General features: G+C 39.8%; 1 protein-coding gene across 10 annotated transcripts in view; it reads left to right on the top strand.

Moving 5' to 3' along the window:
- LMO7 (LIM domain 7) overlaps nt 1-20,780 on the top strand; it is a 280,751-nt gene that overhangs the window by 138,913 nt on the left and 121,058 nt on the right. For all 10 annotated transcript variants that reach the window (XM_053707915.1, XM_053707914.1, XM_053707916.1 and 7 more), the window contains one exon: nt 148-254. In XM_053707915.1, the coding sequence (XP_053563890.1) occupies nt 148-254 (107 nt within the window). The remainder of the gene's footprint in view (nt 1-147; nt 255-20,780) is intronic.

Below are 20,780 nucleotides of genomic sequence, written 5' to 3'. Positions count from 1 at the left end.
AAATATTACATTTTATTCTGTGTTGACTTCATATATTTATTTTTTTTGCTACCTCTGTTGGACTTTGGAGTTTTGAACTCAGATAAGCAATTGTGATTTTTGAACTGCTAAACAAGGCAATCACATTTTTTTCACTTGCCTTCACAGGACAATATCAATGTTTTCCTGCGAGCTTGTGAGAAACTTGGATTGAAAGACGCTCAACTGTTTCACCCTGGGGATCTGCAGGATTTATCAAATCGAGTGACTGTCAAGTAAGTCCCTGGTAAAGCCAAGAGTGAGCTGCACAGTTTCTGATTGAGGAAATAGTGTCCCTTTTTTTAAATGTCACCTGCACTAAGCATATACATTTACACAATGCCTAGAATTGAATAGCACATTGTTATTGTATTTAAAAGTGGTAACACAAGTCTAACACAGCATCAGCGGAAAACGTTCGGGGTTCATTTCTACACATAGTCTGCTTGAAAGTTAATACATTAAAGTCTGTCAGTCACAATTCCAATGCTTTGTATTATATCAGAATGTAAAATAAATGTGTATATAAGATTAATATGTGATAAACAACTGTGTGGTGTTGACATGTTACAGTAATATCTGCCAAGGCTGTCATGTGTAAAAATGTAATTGAAGTATGTTATGTATAGGTTTATTATATGACAAAGGTCTATGTACAGAGAGCTAATAGCCACATATAGTGTAATGTCCCTATAAGACACTGTTTGTGCTTTCTGAATAGTTTATAAATGTAAAGTGTTTACATGTTTGACGGGTCATAGAATTGGTGTGAGATAAATGCCTGGTGTATGCAAACAATATGGTGTAGTAAGGAAGGATTAATACAGTTATTACTAAATACTTCATCAAAACTTTTCGTATGAGTTAATATTCATGAATATTATGAATTCATGTTTTTATATCTGATAACACCTTTTAAGTTTTAAGCAGTGGAATTTGGAGATAGGCTGCAAAATCATGGACACTGCAAAGCTGAGCAATCATTCCTTGATTAGATAGGTCTGTGTATATAAAATAATTGTCTGATTCTCATACAGAATCTAAAGAGAATGTATTTAGCATGTTTCTATATGAAGCCATTAACCTGATCATTTGTATTTGTTAGACTTGTAATCCATTGCAGTCTTGTGCTTATCAGATAAATCATATTTATTGTTTTGCCATCTGTAAATGAATTTGTCATTTTTCATCCACTGGTTGCCAAATGCCACCATTTTATATATTTACATTCAGCATCCAAGGATGTCTTTAATTATTAATTATACTAATTTCTTAAAGATTTTTTTTATTAGAACACTGTTTTTTAGATGCCAGATTTCATGAAATATGTAAATATATTTTGTTAATAAAATTTATAATGTTCTTAAAAGTACAAATGTGAAGATTGACGTTGTGCTCCAATACAAAACCAATACAAAGCTTGACCTTTAGTCACTGTGACCAATTCTCATTCTGCTTGTGATAAATATAGGGTGGTCACTGGATACTGTTTTAAGTGACACCAGAGGATTGTCATCCCGATGATGGAATACACAGATGCTGCTGCCAGTCATTGATTCTTTCTCCTTTAGGGTTTCTCTGATGGGAACTATCTTAATCTATTTTCCCTTCCGTTATAAATTTTAGTGTGGTTTATTAAGTTCTTTCTGACCATGAAGCAATACTACAGAGTTGCTCTCATAGACAACCAGGCAAACTGTTACCCATCACTTTTATTTTATTAATATGCAACCAGAAAATAATTAAATTAAAAAAGTGACTCTGGAGAAAGTATTTTTATTTGCAAATTCAAGAGCTCCTTGTTCCAAGCTAGAATGGAGGATATAGTTAATGTTGGAAGATTTTATTTTTTTTAAACAGTTTTCTCCAACATAGGTGTGTCCGGTCCACGGCGTCATCCTTACTTGTGGGATATTCTCTTCCCCAACAGGAAATGGCAAAGAGCCCAGCAAAGCTGGTCACATGATCCCTCCTAGGCTCCGCCTACCCCTGTCATTCTCTTTGCCGTTGTACAGGCAACATCTCCACGGAGATGGCTTAGAGTTTTTTAGTGTTTAACTGTAGTTTTTCATTATTCAATCAAGAGTTTGTTATTTTCAAATAGTGCTGGTACGTACTATTTACTCAGAAACAGAAAAGAGATGAAGAATTCTGTTTGTATGAGGAAAATGATTTTAGCAACCGTAACTAAAATCCATGGCTGTTCCACACAGGACTGTTGAGAGCAATTAACTTCAGTTGGGGGAACAGTTTGCAGTCTCTTGCTGCTTGAGGTATGACACATTCTAACAAGACGATGTAATGCTGGAAGCTGTCATTTTCCCTATGGGATCCGGTAAGCCATGTTTATTACGATTGTAAATAAGGGCTTCACAAGGGCTTATTTAAACTGTAGACTTTTTTTGGGCTAAATCGATTGAATTAACACTTATTTAGCCTTGAGGAATCATTTATTCTGGGTATTTTGATTTAATAATATCGGCAGGCACTGTTTTAGACACCTTATTCTTTAGGGGCTTTCCCAAAGCATAGGCAGAGTCTCATTTTCGCGCCGGTGTTGCGCACTTGTTTTTGAGAGGCATGGCATGCAGTCGCATGTGAGAGGAGCTCTGATACTTATAAAAGACTTCTGAAGGCGTCATTTGGTATCGTATTCCCCTTTGGGTTTGGTTGGGTCTCAGCAAAGCAGATACCAGGGACTGTAAAGGGGTTTAAAGCTTAAAACGGCTCCGGTTCCGTTATTTTAAGGGTTAAAGCTTCCAAAATTGGTGTGCAATATTTTCAAGGCTTTAAGACGCTGTGGTGAAAATTTGGTGAATTTTGAACAATTCCTTCATGTTTTTTCGCAATTGCAGTAATAAAGTGTGTTCAGTTTAAAATTTAAAGTGACAGTAACGGTTTTATTTTAAAACGTTTTTTGTACTTTCTGATCAAGTTTATGCCTGTTTAACATGTCTGAACTACCAGATAGACTGTGTTCTGAATGTGGGGAAGCCAGAATTCCTATTCATTCAAATAAATGTGATTTATGTGATAATGACAATGATGCCCAAGATGATTCCTCAAGTGAGGGGAGTAAGCATGGTACTGCATCATTCCCTCCTTCGTCTACACGAGTCTTGCCCACTCAGGAGGCCCCTAGTACATCTAGCGCGCCAATTCTCCTTACTATGCAACAATTAACATTTTAGCCAAAATGAACCCTTGTCAGCGTAAGCGTGGCTGCTCTGTTTTAGTTACTGAAGAGCATGACGACGCTGATATTAATATCTCTGAAGGGCCCCTAACCCAATCTGAGGGGGCCAGGGAGGTTTTGTCTGAGGGAGAAATTACTGATTTAGGGAACATTTCTCAGCAGGCTGAATCTGATGTGATTACATTTAAATTTAAATTGGAACATCTCCGCATTTTGCTTAAGGAGGTATTATCCACTCTGGATGATTGTGAAAATTTAGTCATCCCAGAGAAACTATGTAAAATGGACAAGTTCCTAGAGGTGCCGGGGCTCCCAGAAGCCTTTCCTATACCCAAGCGGGTGGCGGACATTGTTAATAAAGAATGGGAAAGGCCCGGTATTCCTTTCGTCCCTCCCCCCATATTTAAAAAATTGTTTCCTATGGTCGACCCCAGAAAGGACTTATGGCAGTCAGTCCCCAAGGTCGAGGGAGCGGTTTCTACTTTAAACAAACGCACCACTATTCCCATAGAGGATAGTTGTGCTTTCAAAGATCCTATGGATAAAAAATTAGAAGGTTTGCTTAAAAAGATGTTTGTTCAGCAGGGTTACCTTCTACAACCCATTTCATGCATTGTCCCTGTCACTACAGCCGCATATTTCTGGTTTGATGAACTGCTTAAGGTGCTCGATAGTGACTCTCCTCCTTATGAGGAGATTATGGACAGAATCAATGCTCTCAAATTGGCTAATTCTTTCACTCTAGACGCCTCTTTGCAATTGGCTAAGTTAGCGGCTAAGAACTCTGGGTTTGCTATTGTGGCGCGCAGAGCGCTTTGGTTGAAATCTTGGTCGGCTGATGCGTCTTCCAAGAACAAGCTACTAAACATTCCTTTCAAGGGGAAAACGCTGTTTGGTCCTGACTTGAAAGAGATTATCTCTGATATCACTGGGGGTAAGGGCCACGCCCTTCCTCAGGATCGGCCCTTCAAGGCAAAAAATAGACCTAATTTTCGTCCCTTTCGTAAAAACGGACCAGCCCAAGGTGTTACGTCCTCTAAGCAAGAGGGTAATACTTCTCAGGCCAAGCCAGCTTGGAGACCAATGCAAGGCTGGAACAAGGGAAAGCAGGCCAAGAAACCTGCCACTGCTACCAAGACAGCATGAAATATTGGCCCCCGATCCGGGACCGGATCTGGTGGGGGGCAGACTCTCTCTCTTCGCTCAGGCTTGGGCAAGAGATGTTCTGGATCCTTGGGCGCTAGAAATAGTCTCCCAGGGTTATCTTCTGGAATTCAAGGGACTTCCCCCAAGGGGGAGGTTCCACAAGTCGCAGTTGTCTTCAGACCACATAAAAAGACAGGCGTTCTTACATTGTGTAGAAGACCTGTTAAAAATGGGAGTGATTCATCCTGTTCCATTAAGAGAACAAGGGATGGGGTTCTACTCCAATCTGTTCATAGTTCCCAAAAAAGAGGGAACGTTCAGACCAATCCTAGATCTCAAGATCTTAAACAAATTTCTCAAGGTCCCATCGTTCAAGATGGAAACCATTCGAACTATCCTTCCTTCCATCCAGGAAGGTCAATTTATGACCACGGTGGATTTAAAGGATGCGTATCTACATATTCCTATCCACAAGGAACATCATCGGTTCCTAAGGTTTGCATTCCTGGACAAACATTACCAGTTCGTGGCGCTTCCTTTCGGATTAGCCACTGCTCCAAGGATTTTCACAAAGGTACTAGGGTCCCTTCTAGCGGTGCTAAGACCAAGGGGCATTGCAGTAGTACCTTACCTGGACGACATTCTGATTCAAGCGTCGTCCCTTCCTCAAGCAAAGGCTCACACGGACATTGTCCTGGCCTTTCTCAGATCTCACGGCTGGAAAGTGAACGTGGAAAAGAGTTCTCTATCCCCGTCAACAAGGGTTCCCTTCTTGGGAACAATTATAGACTCCTTAGAAATGAGGATCTTTCTAACAGAGGCCAGAAAAACAAAGCTTCTGGACTCTTGTCGGATACTTCATTCCGTTCCTCTTCCTTCCATAGCTCAGTGCATGGAAGTGATCGGGTTGATGGTGGCGGCGATGGACATAGTTCCTTTTGCGCGCATTCATCTAAGACCATTACAACTGTGCATGCTCAGTCAGTGGAATGGGGACTATTCAGACTTGTCTCCGAAGATACAAGTAAATCAGAGGACCAGAGACTCACTCCGTTGGTGGCTGTCCCTGGACAATCTGTCTCAAGGGATGATGTTCCACAGACCAGAGTGGGTCATTGTCACGACCGACGCCAGTCTGATAGGCTGGGGCGCGGTCTGGGGATCCCTGAAAGCTCAGGGTCTTTGGTCTCGGGAAGAATCTCTTCTACCGATAAATATTCTGGAACTGAGAGCGATATTCAATGCGCTCCAGGCCTGGCCCCAGCTTGCGAGGACCAGGTTCATACGGTTTCAATCAGACAACATGACGACTGTTGCGTACATCAACCATCAGGGGGGAACAAGGAGTTCCCTAGCGATGGAAGAAGTAACCAAAATTATTCTTTGGGCGGAGTCTCACTCCTGCCACCTGTCTGCTATCCACATCCCAGGAGTGGAAAATTGGGAAGCGGATTTTCTGAGTCGTCAGACATTGCATCCGGGGGAGTGGGAACTCCATCCGGAAATCTTTGCCCAAGTCACTCACCTGTGGGGCATTCCAGACATGGATCTGATGGCCTCTCGTCAGAACTTCAAAGTTCCTTGCTACGGGGCCAGATCCAGGGATCCCAAGGCGGCTCTAGTGGATGCACTAGTAGCACCTTGGACCTTCGAACTAGCTTATGTGTTCCCGCCATTTCCTCTCATCCCCAGGCTGATAGCCAGGATCAAGCAGGAGAGGGCGTCGGTGATCTTGATAGCTCCTGCGTGGCCACGCAGGACTTGGTATGCAGATCTGGTGAATATGTCATCGGCTCCACCTTGGAAGCTACCTTTGAGACGAGACCTTCTTGTTCAGGGTCCGTTCGAACATCCGAATCTGGTTTCACTCCAGCTGACGGCTTGGAGATTGAACGCTTGATTTTATCGAAGCGAGGATTCTCAGATTCTGTGATCGATACTCTTGTTCAGGCCAGAAAGCCTGTGACTAGAAAGATTTACCACAAAATTTGGAAAAAATATATCTGTTGGTGTGAATCTAAAGGATTCCCTTGGGACAAGGTTAAGATTCCTAGGATTCTATCCTTCCTTCAAGAAGGATTGGAAAAAGGATTATCTGCAAGTTCCCTGAAGGGACAGATTTCTGCCTTGTCGGTATTACTTCACAAAAAGCTGGCAGCTGTGCCAGATGTTCAAGCCTTTGTTCAGGCTCTGGTTAGAATCAAGCCTGTTTACAAACCTTTGACTCCTCCTTGGAGTCTCAATTTAGTTCTTTCAGTTCTTCAGGGGGTTCCGTTTGAACCCTTACATTCCGTTGATATTAAGTTATTATCTTGGAAAGTTTTGTTTTTAGTTGCGATTTCTTCTGCTAGAAGAGTCTCAGAATTATCTGCTCTGCAGTGTTCTCCTCCTTATCTGGTGTTCCATGCAGATAAGGTGGTTTTACGTACTAAACCTGGTTTTCTTCCAAAAGTTGTTTCTAACAAAAACATTAACCAGGAGATTATCGTACCTTCTCTGTGTCCAAAACCAGTTTCAAAGAAGGAACGTTTGTTGCACAATTTGGATGTTGTTCGCGCTCTAAAATTCTATTTAGATGCTACAAAGGATTTTAGACAAACATCTTCCTTGTTTGTTGTTTATTCAGGTAAAAGGAGAGGTCAAAAAGCAACTTCTACCTCTCTCTCTTTTGGATTAAAAGCATCATCAGATTGGCTTACGAGACTGCCGGACGGCAGCCTCCCGAAAGAATCACAGCTCATTCCACTAGGGCTGTGGCTTCCACATGGGCCTTCAAGAACGAGGCTTCTGTTGATCAGATATGTAGGGCAGCGACTTGGTCTTCACTGCACACTTTTACCAAATTTTACAAGTTTGATACTTTTGCTTCTTCTGAGGCTGTTTTTGGGAGAAAGGTTTTGCAAGCCGTGGTGCCTTCCATTTAGGTGACCTGATTTGCTCCCTCCCTTCATCCGTGTCCTAAAGCTTTGGTATTGGTTCCCACAAGTAAGGATGACGCCGTGGACCGGACACACCTATGTTGGAGAAAACAGAATTTATGTTTACCTGATAAATTTCTTTCTCCAACGGTGTGTCCGGTCCACGGCCCGCCCTGGTTTTTTTTAATCAGGTCTGATATTTTATTTTCTTTAACTACAGTCACCACGGTACCATATGGTTTCTCCTATGCAAATATTCCTCCTTAACGTCGGTCGAATGACTGGGGTAGGCGGAGCCTAGGAGGGATCATGTGACCAGCTTTGCTGGGCTCTTTGCCATTTCCTGTTGGGGAAGAGAATATCCCACAAGTAAGGATGACGCCGTGGACCGGACACACCGTTGGAGAAAGAAATTTATCAGGTAAACATAAATTCTGTTTTTGTTATAAACTGCAAGAGCACTAGTTGGCAGCAGTATTTTCTTTCATGCCTACCTAGATATTTCTTCAGCATTGAACATCATGGGAACGAAGCAAATTAGATAATGGAACTAAATTGGAAACTTTTTTTTTAAAATTGTATGCCGTTTGAATCACAAAATAACATTTTTGGCTTTCATATCCCTTTTAATATTTCGCGAATATCACAATTTATTTAAGTGTTATAAATGTTTTATGAGACTTGTGCAAGCGGCAAGCTAAACAGCACTCTTTCTCTCTTTATAAACTGTACTTCTTTCTGTATTCACATTGTTTCCCACTGGATAGTCATCTATAATATGTTTGCAGATTATTTATATAATCTGTTGTATTAAATTGGACTCAACAACAATCCTAGTATATGGAATCATGCTATGGCCATTATTTGCACCTGGCGTGTGCTATGACTGAGCAATGGTTAGCGCATATTAGATGCCTAATTGCTAAAAGCCAAATTCTCACAAATTCTAAAGTATGCCTAGAGCTTGAAATGCAATGTATTAGATGTATTTCATTTTATTTTACACCTCATTGCACCTCTGCCATTGTTCTCTAAGAGACCTCATATTTAAGCCTCTATTAATGCATCTCTTAAACAATTAAGAAATGTAAGAATCCTGGCAAATATTCTATGCGTCATATCCAGTTCTTAGTCGCTTACCTGCAAACAATTTGTTTACTGCCCCTTTAATACAGCACCTCCCGTCCTTTATGAGTTTTAGGATAGTATAAGTGGAATATTGCTCTCCTGCTATAAAAATATAATGCACACCAAGTACAGCACTTCTCTGGAGTCTCAGTGTTGGGGATAGGCAGTAGACGAGCCAGTGCAACGAATAGGGGTTTGTGAATCCTCCATAGAAATAGTAGAATCTTAAAGAAATAAGTGTAAAGTTTTAGTTTCTGCAAAGTAATGTAAACTACCATGTTGTTAACTCTTTTTAGACTTAAATACCTGTTCTCCTTATCAAATCACACCACCTGCGGTCAGGAATGGACACCATTATAAATAAAATTACTATGTATGAAAGGGACAGTAAACGCCTTGTAATGACAAGATATATATGTTGTCTTGCTATAGATTAGCATATCAGTCCAAACCTTGTTTGCTGCAGTTGGTTTTCAATAGCCAAACTCCACCCACAACTTGGCTTATTTGGAGGAGGCATTTGAGTCCCCAGCTTGAGTAAACTAGCCATGGCCATATTGTTAGTACAGAGTGCATTGTTTTGCAGTTCTTATCTGTTAAAGCCAATTAGGGAAAGCTATGTGAGAGGGTTAGCTTGCAGAAGTCTGCAGTCTGCATTTACAGTTCTGAGAGTTAGAAAAGCTTCATTTCTCAGACTTAAATTACACGTAAAGGGGCAAATGAAGTACATTTCAAAGTTATTTTACTGTACATAACTAAAGGAAGTCTGAAGGTTTTTACTGTCCCTTTAAGTTCAGAGAAATAAAATGGACTGGTCAAAGAACCTGCACTATTCTCTATATAAAAAATAAAGCTTCATGGAATAGAGCCTCTGTTATTTGAATGATGTCACATGAGCCTCTAGACCAGGGGTGTCAAACTGGCATTTTTAAAGAATCATTTAGTGTTGCCAAAAAATACAACATAAAAAGACACTTAATACAATTTACAAACAACAAGCGTAGCAATGGTAAGATATGTAGGTAGCGTGCGGCTGCGTGAATTGCACTGGTATGGAAAATGGCTGGCGACTTAAATGAATGACGCCTTGCTCTAGACAAATGCAATTAACTTATATGCTAGCTATATTACCCATGCAGTTGGCATGTCTTCCTGTTTGTATATGATCTGTTATTGTAATAGCTTGACCTATATTTGTGTATTGGGAATGCCTCTAACTTGTCCCCATTCTTGTGCAGTCGAAGTCCTGCTGCTCTCTGCGCTTGTTTGTCTGTGATTATTAAAGAGATGTATCAGTCGTACATGTGTGTACTTAATTTCCTCATTAATGCATTTCTGCTTATCCATGACAAGAAACAACAACTGTCACATTACATATGCTGCAGTTTATCTGTGTTACATGCCATAAACTAATTACAGGGAGTAAGATTCTTGTGCCATTTGATAGGTCACTAAATTGTTTGGGATTTCAGAATTTGTTTTTTTGCTTCTGTAAAATGGGACAGCTTGGTGAGGTGATGGGATCAAGTTTAAACAACATCTTTTAGGCAATTATGTACTTCATATTACAACTTATACACGCAACCTAAAGGTAGTTTTTATACCATTGTAATACGTGTATATACATAGAACCATCAGATAGATAGTACAGTACTGTAATCAGAAAGGAAATAGTTATTATTTTATATAAAAATAGTCTATGGTTTGCATTTTAGAACACACAAACCAAACCAAAGCAGAGAAGAATGACTTATTATTTTTTATTTTTTTTATAAAACTATTAAAGGGACATTAAACACTAAATAAATGCTAGATAGAGTGAAGCATTGAAAGAAAAAAATATTTTGGGACTAACGTAGCTGTATGTTTTGAAGTTTCATTGGCTGTTGAAATATTGACAAAATAAGTGTAAAGTTTTATTGTCTATAAAACGATGGGAGCTGCCATGTTAGGTTACTTTCTCTGCTGTGGTTTATTAGGGACAGTTATACATATGTCACTAGTGTCTGCAGCTGTGTAGAATATAAGTGTTCTGCACTTATATTTCTAACGGGAACTGAAAAGCTTACAATTTCAGAATGGACTTACAGGAAAAGGGGAAAAAATAAATAATGAAAGTATATTGATGATTTTTTTTTTTAATATATACATATGATTTATCATTTTATATTTCCGCCTCAAAGTGTTTAATGTCCTTTTTAATGAAAACAAATTCTAGATTTTGGGATTTGTATCTGTGTTATGTACAGTTCTGAAGACCACATCTCTAGAAGGATATAAATAAACTACAAACTGCTAAATGAGAGCAACTAAAGTTGTGCATGATTTAGTGGAGAGAGGTGTCAGAAACTGTATTAAAGGATTTAATCAAACTGAGCCTGAAAGTATTTACCCAAAAAAAGTAAAAACAGAACAGAAGGTTATGATATTATTAAGTTCAAGGGTAGTAGGTTCAGGAGTAAATGTTGGAAGCGCGTCTTTACAGAATTGTAATTTTATTCATACAATCTACTTCCATTAGAGGTGGTAAGGACAAAGGGAATTGAAGAATGACTGTGATATACTTAAAGGGACATTGTACACTAGATTTTTCTTTGCATAACTGTTTTGTAGATGATCCATTTATATAGCCCATCTTGGGGGTGGGGTGTTTGAAAATAAGCAAAACTATAAATCGTTACAGACTCCTAACCAAACCCCAAAGTTTTTAGATGTAGACGTCTACAGACTCCTGGTTGTGTAATGGTTTGTTTCCTTTGCAAGGGTAGGAGGGAGTATCTGCCTGTTCCTGCTTTCCATGCCCCTTTCAGTTTGTGTCCCAGCCTAACCTCATCAATAGTGCTAAACTGGGAGCTTCTAAGTAAGTTTTAAAAGGTTTTATACTGGATTTTTATATCCATATCCGTGCATTTCCGCCTTTATTGTAGTGTCTATTACATGCAGTTATATGAAAATTGCTGTATACTGTCCCTTTAAGACTATCCTAAAACTAATAGATCCTACACTTCAGAAATAAATGTGGACATTTGTTTCAATCAAATAGCAAAATCAAATTTGGTAAAAAAAAATTAAATGCTTGTGAAGGATTTGTTTATTTCCAGATATTTTGCAATACTGTGATTAAATGCTGATATATACTACACATATATAAATAAAGTAGTTTAATGGTTTTTATGTTATTATAACTTGCCAAACATGTTTCAGTTTCTGGGGAAACTTTATTGAAGAGGATAATTAAGATTTGTAGAGACTTGTATTTGAGTATGATCATGGGCTTTGTGGATAGACAAAATGAATTAAATGTAAGCACCAGCCAGAGAAGTTTTAGAAGTCACAGATGATTTGTTTCAAAAGGATGATTTTATAATTTTGCTAATATTTTTGGAGCCAGAAGTCACATTTTAGGAGTCCCCCCCCCCCCCATATACTTGTAGTTGCTTTTTTCAGATTGTAATATTTCCAAGTGTCACACCTAGTTATTTTTGTTGACTTTAGTTGTCCTTGTTGGTGGTTAGATTATTTAATATGAATTTATGTAATTTGATGTGCTTACATTGTATCAGTAACAGGAAATGTGATTTATCCCATGGGTAGTTGGTCCCATTGTTTCACTCTCCATGACTTTAATTCTCATAAAGCAAACATTACTTTTTACAAGCATCATCAATTAAATCATACAGCCTATTAAACTGAGAAGGCTTGTATACAAATGCTCAACATTCTAACCATACATTAATACAAAATAAAATATATATCTATCATATAATATACAGGCAAAGAGATGGACCATGCTTATATAGGTAACAATAGTATCAATAATGTCCAGTGTATGAAGTAGTCCTGCAAAAATGTTGCAAATATTTGCACTTTTCAATGTGGGTAAAACCAGTAAGTCACAAAATGAAGAGTTCCTTTTGAAAGTATCTGTGCAACTATGTTATTTATAACCCTCCCTCCATAGGGAGAATGCAGTTGGGCAAACCGTTGAACAGCACAAATGTATTGTATGACAAAAGTCCCTGGTGGTGGGGACGCCTACCTCATCTTTGTGGCTGTGTTGGTTAGACAGTACCTCCAATGGGGTGGTGATCTACCGCCTCCAGTGAGATCTATCTATGCTACCCAATACAGACTGTCTGAGTAAACTGTTAGTGAAGATCACATTAAAATGCTACCGACCAGCTAACGAGTAACAGATGGTCCTCCTCTTTCTTTGTTGTGTGTGTGTGTGTGTATATGTACAGTGGGGCAAAAAAGTATTTAGTCAGCCACCAATTGTGCAAGTTCTCCCACTTAAGAAGATGAGAGGCCTGTAATTTTCATCATAGGTATACTTCAACTATGAGAGACAAAATGTGGAAACAAATCCAGACAATCACATTGTCTGATTTGGAAAGAATTTATTTTCATATTATGGTGGAAAATAAGTATTTGGTCAATATCAAAAGTTCATCTCAATACTTTGTTATATATCCTTTGTTGGCAATGACAGAGGTCAAACGTTTTCTGTAAGTCTTCACAAGGTTGTCCCACACTGTTGCTGGTATGTTGGCCCATTCCTGCATGCAGATCTCCTCTAGAGCAGCGATGTTTTGGGGCTGTCGCTGGGCAACACAGACTTTCAACTCCCTCCAAAGGTTTTCTATGGGGTTGAGATCTGGAGACTGGCTAGGCCACTCCAGGACCTTGAAATGCTTCTTGCGAAGCCACTCCTTCGTTGCCCGGGCGGTGTGTTTGGGATCATTGTCATGCTGAAAGACCCAGCCACGTTTCATCTTCAATGCCCTTGCTGATTGAAGGAGGTTTGCACTCAAAATCTCACGATACATGGCCCCATTCATTCTTTCATGTACACAGATCAGTCGTCCTGTTCCCTTTGCAGAGAAACAGCCCCAAAGCATGATGTTGCCACCCCCATGCTTCACAGTAGGTATGGTGTTCTTTGGTTGCAACTCAGCATTCTCTCTCCTCCAAACACGACAAGTTGTATTTCTACCAAACAGTTCTACTTTGGTTTTATCTGACCATATGACATTCTCCCAATCCGCTTCTGGATCATCCAAATGCTCTCTAGCATACTTCAGATGGGTCCGGACATGTACTGGCTTAAGCAGGGGGACACGTCTGGCACTACAGGATCTGAGTCCCTGGCAGCGTAGTGTGTTTCTGATGGTAGCCTTTGTTACGTTGGTCCCAGCTCTCTGCAGGTCATTCCCTAGGTCTCCCCGTGTGGTTCTGGGATGTTTGCTCACCGTTCTTGTGATCATTTTGACCCCACGGGGTGAGATCTTGCGTGGAGCCCCAGAGTGAGGGAGATTATCAGTGGTCTTGTATGTCTTCCATTTTCTAATTATTACTCCCACAGTTTATTTCTTCACACCAAGCTGCTTGCCTATTGCAGATTCAGTCTGCCCAGCCTGGTGTGGGTCTACAATTTTGTTTCTGGTGTCCTTCAACAGCTCTTTGGTCTTCACCATAGTGGAGTTTGGAGTGTGACTGTTTGAGGTTGTGGACAGGTGTCTTTTATACTGATAACAATTTCAAACAGGTGCCATTAATACAGGTAATGAGTGGAGGACAGAGGAGCCTCTTAAAGAAGAAGATACAGGTCTGTGAGAGACAGAAAACTTGCTTGTTTATAGGTGACCAAATACTTATTTTCCACCATAATATGCAAATAAATTCTTTCTAAATCAGACAATGTGATTGTCTGGATTTGTTTCCACATTTTGTCTCTCATAGCTGAGGTATACCTATGATGAAAATTACAGGCCTCTCTCATCTTCTTAAGTGGGAGAACTTGCACAATTGGTGGCTGACTAAATACTTTTTTGCCCCACTGTATGTGTGTGTATATATATATATATATATATATATATATATCCACAATCACATAATGTTAGCAAAAGGAGCTGTGTCTTCAATATTATTGTGCATCTGAAGGTTGGGGAGAAACAATGCAACGTCATATTCAATAAATGTGATTTTATGCTGGGAATACAGTAAGTGCCTTATACACTGTTCTCTACATTTTTATTATTTTCTTTGAGTGCCCTGACGTTTGTCATAATGTGGAGTGAGTGTTACAGCCAGGTTGACATACATTTGTGCACACACAAATAAATACACACATGAGAGAAAAGCTACTAGTCCGAGGGACTAGTTACAAGCCCATTTCAAGTCCTTTTTATTTTTGTTTTTTTACACACATACTGTTCAAACCATTGTTTTCTAACGTTACTGTGTGTGATAACAGCAATATCCCATGCACTCAGAAAACATTTAGAATCTATTGTATAATTCCACTGACAGACATCTAATCCCAACATTCACTAGGGATAAACCACAAATATGTAAAAAAAAAATATATATATATATATATATATATATATATACTGAACAGTGAAAATATATATACAGTGAGCACTGAAAAAGACTTTCCTGAGAAAACAGTCAAATTGTTGTCACACCCTGGACAACACCTGAGATAATGAGAATTATGAGACAATTGCATGTTTACAATTAAATTGAATTGGGACCATACTTTTAATCATAATTGGTAAGAAGCATTAAATGAGTAAGACTAATGTATGACACTAAATAATTTCTAGTTCTGTTTTTTAATATATAAACTTGTCAGAACTAGTACACATGAGTTTAAAGACATTTTATGTCTCTCCCTTTGTTGTTTAGGATAATTATTTCAGCAAAGAAATTCTAATTTCTCACATGAGATAACAGTATTCATGGTTACCTAATCATACACTGCTATTCTTAAAGGTACGGCAAACACCTTTTAATTAGAAGTCTTGCAATAAATTAGCATACTAGGTCAAAATTGTTTTTCAACCTCCCCCCCACAAATGGTGCTATTCTGGGTTGCCAATCTAGACTTGTTACTGGAGTACTCACAGCTAGTCATTCTGTGAGGAAAATATCCACTGTGTTGTAGTTTGTTAGATTATTATCTCTAAGGACAAATATATTAGGTTTGTGAAGTCAGCAATATGGGGTTTCTTTAAATTGGTTTCTCCTTTAATGTGTTTCCAATTACCAGCTGCAAAGTTTATGTTTATTTTTGTATATTAAATAGCTGTTTCTGCTAACTGAAACTACAGCCAAATTCAATGGGCTGATCTTGTAGGGAGATCATGTTATCTTATCTGTCTAATTATTTACACAAAGTTTTGCTTATCCTCTTTATTACTGTTTAGTCAAAGGCCAATACATAGAGAGAATAGTAATATTTTAGTACTTCTCTGTCACAGCCCCCAACTGGGAGCATCATTTTACATAAATATTCTTTTTACATGTGGTGTTTTTTTTTTTGTTTTTTTTTTTTTTGGTAACCTGAGCTTAAAGAGAAAGTAAACACCTTGTAATTTAAAAAAAAAAACTTTTTTTTCTTGCGTTGCTATATAATAAAATATAATCGGTCTTAAAGTTTTTTTAAAACAAATTTGTCATCCTTTTTACTGCAATTATATATCAAAAGCCAAACTCCACCCACTATTTGAATTATTTGGAGGAATCAATCTGGGCTTTAGTCTGCAGACAACAAGGCTAGCTCTTGCTATAATGTTCGTATAGACTGCATTGTTTTGCAGTTATCTGATATAGCCAATAAGGGACACATATATAGCAGTTATTCTTAAAATGACAGCAATTGTTTAATTTTGAGAGCTAAATTAAATGGAACAGAGCAAAATTTAGCAATCTCAAAGCTCCACGAGCACCTAATCCGTCTCACTTCTGTGGTATTCCAGTCTTTTCTTTGCCTCTACAGGAAGAAGGTGAAGAATTGAGGTGCTCCAGATTCTTAGTTTAGAGGGGCCTTAAGACCGATTTGAGGCCCATTTTCCCCCTTAGAGATCTGCTACTGATAGACACGGGGGATATTGGAGTATTAGACAGTGGCACTATCACTCCCATTGAGGAGTTAGTCACAAGCCTGCCACAGGTGTTGCTGGAACTATTGCCATAGCCACCTCCTGTTGGGTTGTCAATATACTATTAGATAGATCTGCTGCTGTGACGTACACAGCACTGGGTGGGCTCTCTGCTGGAAGCAGTCTGGTAACAGTATATTGGGTGCATCTCATGGTAAGTGAATAAATACAAGCAAACATATAGCTCACAGGCTATTTGCAGGTACACCATCCATTAGGTTCATCATAGACAGGGGACAAAGTGACATGCAGTCATTACCAGTTTACACTCTAGACTTTATTCTTACAGTCTAGCAGTTAATAAGATTTTATTTGGTGCTTTAAACTCCTCTTGGAGAAATGTTATTTAAAAACAAAAAACTTGCACACTTTATTAATTTACTGCATTTCTTTGCTGCTATCCTTTTATCATCAGATCTCAACTCTCTTATCTTAAAGGCTTACAGATTGAATACAAAACAAAGAGGTGAAGTTTGTTTGATGCTGTAGTAATCTCCCATTTTTCAGGCCAGAAAGCCTGCTACAAGTAAATGTTCTTAAAGAATTTGGGAAGTTGTTTTTTCCCCTGCTGTGAAAATCAGGGTTTTAGCTGAAATTCTTTTAGAATTTAAAAAATTCTTCTCTTTTGCAAAAGGTTCTGACAGAGGCTTATCTGCTACCACTTTAGAGTTGTGTTAAAGCTTTTTCTCCAACATAGGTGTGTCCGGTCCACGGCGTCATCCTTACTTGTGGGATATTCTCTTCCCCAACAGGAAATGGCAAAGAGCCCAGCAAAGCTGGTCACATGATCCCTCCTAGGCTCCGCCTACCCCAGTCATTCTCTTTGCCGTTGTACAGGCAACATCTCCACGGAGATGGCTTAGAGTTTTTTAGTGTTTAACTGTAGTTTTTATTATTCAATCAAGAGTTTGTTATTTTAAAATAGTGCTGGTATGTACTATTTACTCTGAAACAGAAAAGAGATGAAGATTTCTGTTTGTATGAGGAAAATGATTTTAGCAACCGTTACTAAAATCCATGGCTGTTCCACACAGGACTGTTGAGAGGAATTAACTTCAGTTGGGGGAACAGTGAGCAGTCTTTTGCTGCTTGAGGTATGACACATTCTAACAAGACGATGTAATGCTGGAAGCTGTCATTTTCCCTATGGGATCCGGTAAGCCATTTTTATTCAGATAGTAAATAAGGGCTTCACAAGGGCTTATTAAGACTGTAGACATTTTCTGGGCTAAATCGATCATATTTACACATATTTAGCCTTGAGGAATCATTTAATCTGGGTATTTTTTGTAAAATAATATCGGCAGGCACTGTTTTAGACACCTTATTCTATAGGGGCTTTCCCTAATCATAGTCAGAGCCTCATTTTCGCGCCGGTATGGCGCACTTGTTTTTGAGAACAGCATGACATGCAGCTGCATGTGTGTGGAGCTCTGATACATAGAAAAGTCTTTCTGAAGGCATTATTTGGTATCGTATTCCCTTTTGGGCTTGGTTGGGTCTCAGCAAAGCAGATACCAGGGACTGTAAAGGGGTTAAATATAAAAACGGCTCCGGTTCCGTTATTTTAAGGGTTAAAGCTTCCAAATTTGGTGTGCAATACTTTTAAGGCTTTAAGACACTGTGGTGAAATTTTGGTGAATTTTGGACAATTCCTTCATACTTTTTCGCAATTGCAGTAATAAAGTGTGTTCAGTTTAAAATTTAAAGTGACAGTAACGGTTTTATTTTAAAACGTTTTTTGTGCTTTGTTATCAAGTTTATGCCTGTTTAACATGTCTGAACTACCAGATAGATTGTGTTCTGACTGTGGGGAAGCCAAGGTTCCTTCTCATTTAAATAGATGTGATTTATGTCATAAAAAATTTAGAAAAAATGATGCCCAAGATGATTCCTCAAGTGAGGGGAGTAAGCATGGTACTGCATCATCCCCTCCTTCGTCTACACCAGTCTTGCCCATACAGGAGGCCCCTAGTACATCTAGCGCGCCAATACTCTTTACTATGCAACAATTAACGGCTGTAATGGATAATTCTATCAAAAACATTTTAGCCAATATGCCCACTTATCAGCGAAAGCGCGACTGCTCTGTTTTAGAAAATACTGAAGAGCATGAGAACGCTGATGATTTTGTTTCTGAGGGGCCCCTACACCTGTCTGAGGGAGCCAGGGAGGTTTTGTCTGAGGGAGAAATTTCAGATTCAGGAAAAATTTCTCAACAAGCTGAACCTGATGTGATTACTTTTAAATTTAAGTTGGAACATCTCCGCGCTCTGCTTAAGGAGGTGTTATCCAATTTGGATGATTGTGATTATCTGGTCATTCCAGAAACACTATGTAAAATGGACAAGTTCCTAGAGGCCCCGGGGCCCCCCGAAGCTTTTCCTATACCCAAGCGGGTGGCGTACATTGTTAATAAAGAATGGGACAGGCCCGGTATTCCTTTCGTACCTCCCCCCATATTTAAAGAAAATTGTTTCCTATAGTCGACCCCAGAAAGGACTTATGGCAGACAGTCCCCAAGGTCGAGGGGGCGGTTTCTACTCTAAACAAGCGCACCACTATACCCATAGAAGATAGTTGTACTTTCCAAGATCCTATGGATAAAAAATTAGAAGGTTTGCTAAAAAAGATGTTTGTTCAGCAAGGTTACCTTCTACAACCAATTGCATGCATTGTCCCTGTCACTACAGTCGCGTGTTTCTGGCTCGATGAGCTAGAAAAGGCGATTATTAGTAATTCTTCTTCTTATGAGGAGATTATGGACAGAATTCGTGCTCTTAAATTGGCTAATTCTTTCACCCTAGACGCCACCTTGCAATTGGCTAGGTTAGCGGCGAAAAATTCTGGGTTTGCTATTGTGGCGCGCAGAGCGCTTTGGTTAAAATCTTGGTCAGCGGATGCGTCTTCCAAGAACAAATTGCTTGACATTCCTTTCAAGGGGAAAACACTGTTTGGCCCTGACTTGAAAGAGATTATCTCTGATATCACTGGGGGCAAGGGCCACGCCCTTCCTCAGGATAGGTCTTTCAAGGCCGAAAATAAACCTAATTTTCGTCCCTTTCGCAGAAACGGACCAGCCCCAAGTGCTACGTCCTCTAAGCAGGAGGGTAATACTTCTCAAACCAATCCAGCCTGGAGAATGCAAGGCTGGAACAAAGGAAAGCAGGCCAAGAAACCTGCCACTGCTCCCAAGACAGCATGAGATGCGGGCCCCCGATCCGGGACCGGATTTGGTGGGGGGGCAGACTCTCTATCTTCACTCAGGCTTGGGCAAGAGATGTTCTGGATCCTTGGGCGCTAGAAATAGTCTCCCAAGGTTATCTTCTGGAGGTGATTCATCCTGTTCCATTAAAAGAACAAGGGATGGGGTTCTACCCCAATCTGTTCGTAGTTCCCAAAAAAGAGGGAACGTTCAGACCAATCTTAGATCTCAAGATCCTAAACAAGTTTCTCAAGGTTCCATCGTCCAAAATGGAAACCATTCGAACAATCCTTCCATCCAGGAAGGTCAATTCTTGACCACGGTGGATTTAAAGGATGCGTATCTACAAGGAACATCATCGGTTCCTAAGGTTCGCATTCCTGGACAAGCATTACCAGTTCGTGGCGCTTCCTTTCGGATTAGCCACTGCTCCAAGGATTTTCACAAAGGTACTAGGGTCCCTTCTGGCGGTGCTAAGACCAAGGGGCATTGCTGTAGTACCTTACTTGGACGACATTCTGATTCAAGCGTCGTCCCTTCCTCAAGCAAAGGCTCACACGGACATAGTCCTGGCCTTTCTCAGATCTCACGGAGGAAAGTGAACGTGGAAAAGAGTTCTCTATCTCCGTCGACAAGAGTTCCCTTCTTGGGAACGATAATAGACTCCTTAGAAATGAGGATTTTTCTGGCAGAGACCAGAAAAACAAAACTTCTAAACTCTTGTTGGATACTTCATTCCGTTCCTCTTCCTTCCATAGCGCAGTGCATGGAAGTGATAGGTTTGATGGTAGCGGCAATGGACATAGTTCCTTTTGCGCGCATTCATCTAAGACCATTACAACTGTGTATGCTCAGTCTGTGGAATGGGGACTATACAGAGACTCACTCCGTTGGTGGCTGTCCCTGGACAACATGTCACAAGGGGTGACCTCCCGTAGACCAGAGTGGGTCATTGTCACGACCAACGCCAGTCTGATGGGCTGGGGCGCGGTCTGGGGATCCCTGAAAGCTCAGGGTCTTTGGTCTCGGGAAGAATCTCTTCTACCGATAAATATTCTGGAACTGAGAGCGATATTCAATGCTCTCAAGGCTTGGCCTCAGCTAGCGAGGGCCAAGTTCATACGGTTTCAATCAGACAACATGACGACTGTTGCGTACATTAACCATCAGGGGGGAACAAGGAGTTCCCTGGCGATGGAAGTAGTGACCAAAATCATTCA

This window comes from Bombina bombina, chromosome 3 (genome assembly GCF_027579735.1).
Source record: "Bombina bombina isolate aBomBom1 chromosome 3, aBomBom1.pri, whole genome shotgun sequence".
NCBI lineage: Eukaryota > Metazoa > Chordata > Amphibia > Anura > Bombinatoridae > Bombina > Bombina bombina.
This window is presented reverse-complemented; position numbering and strand designations above follow the sequence as displayed.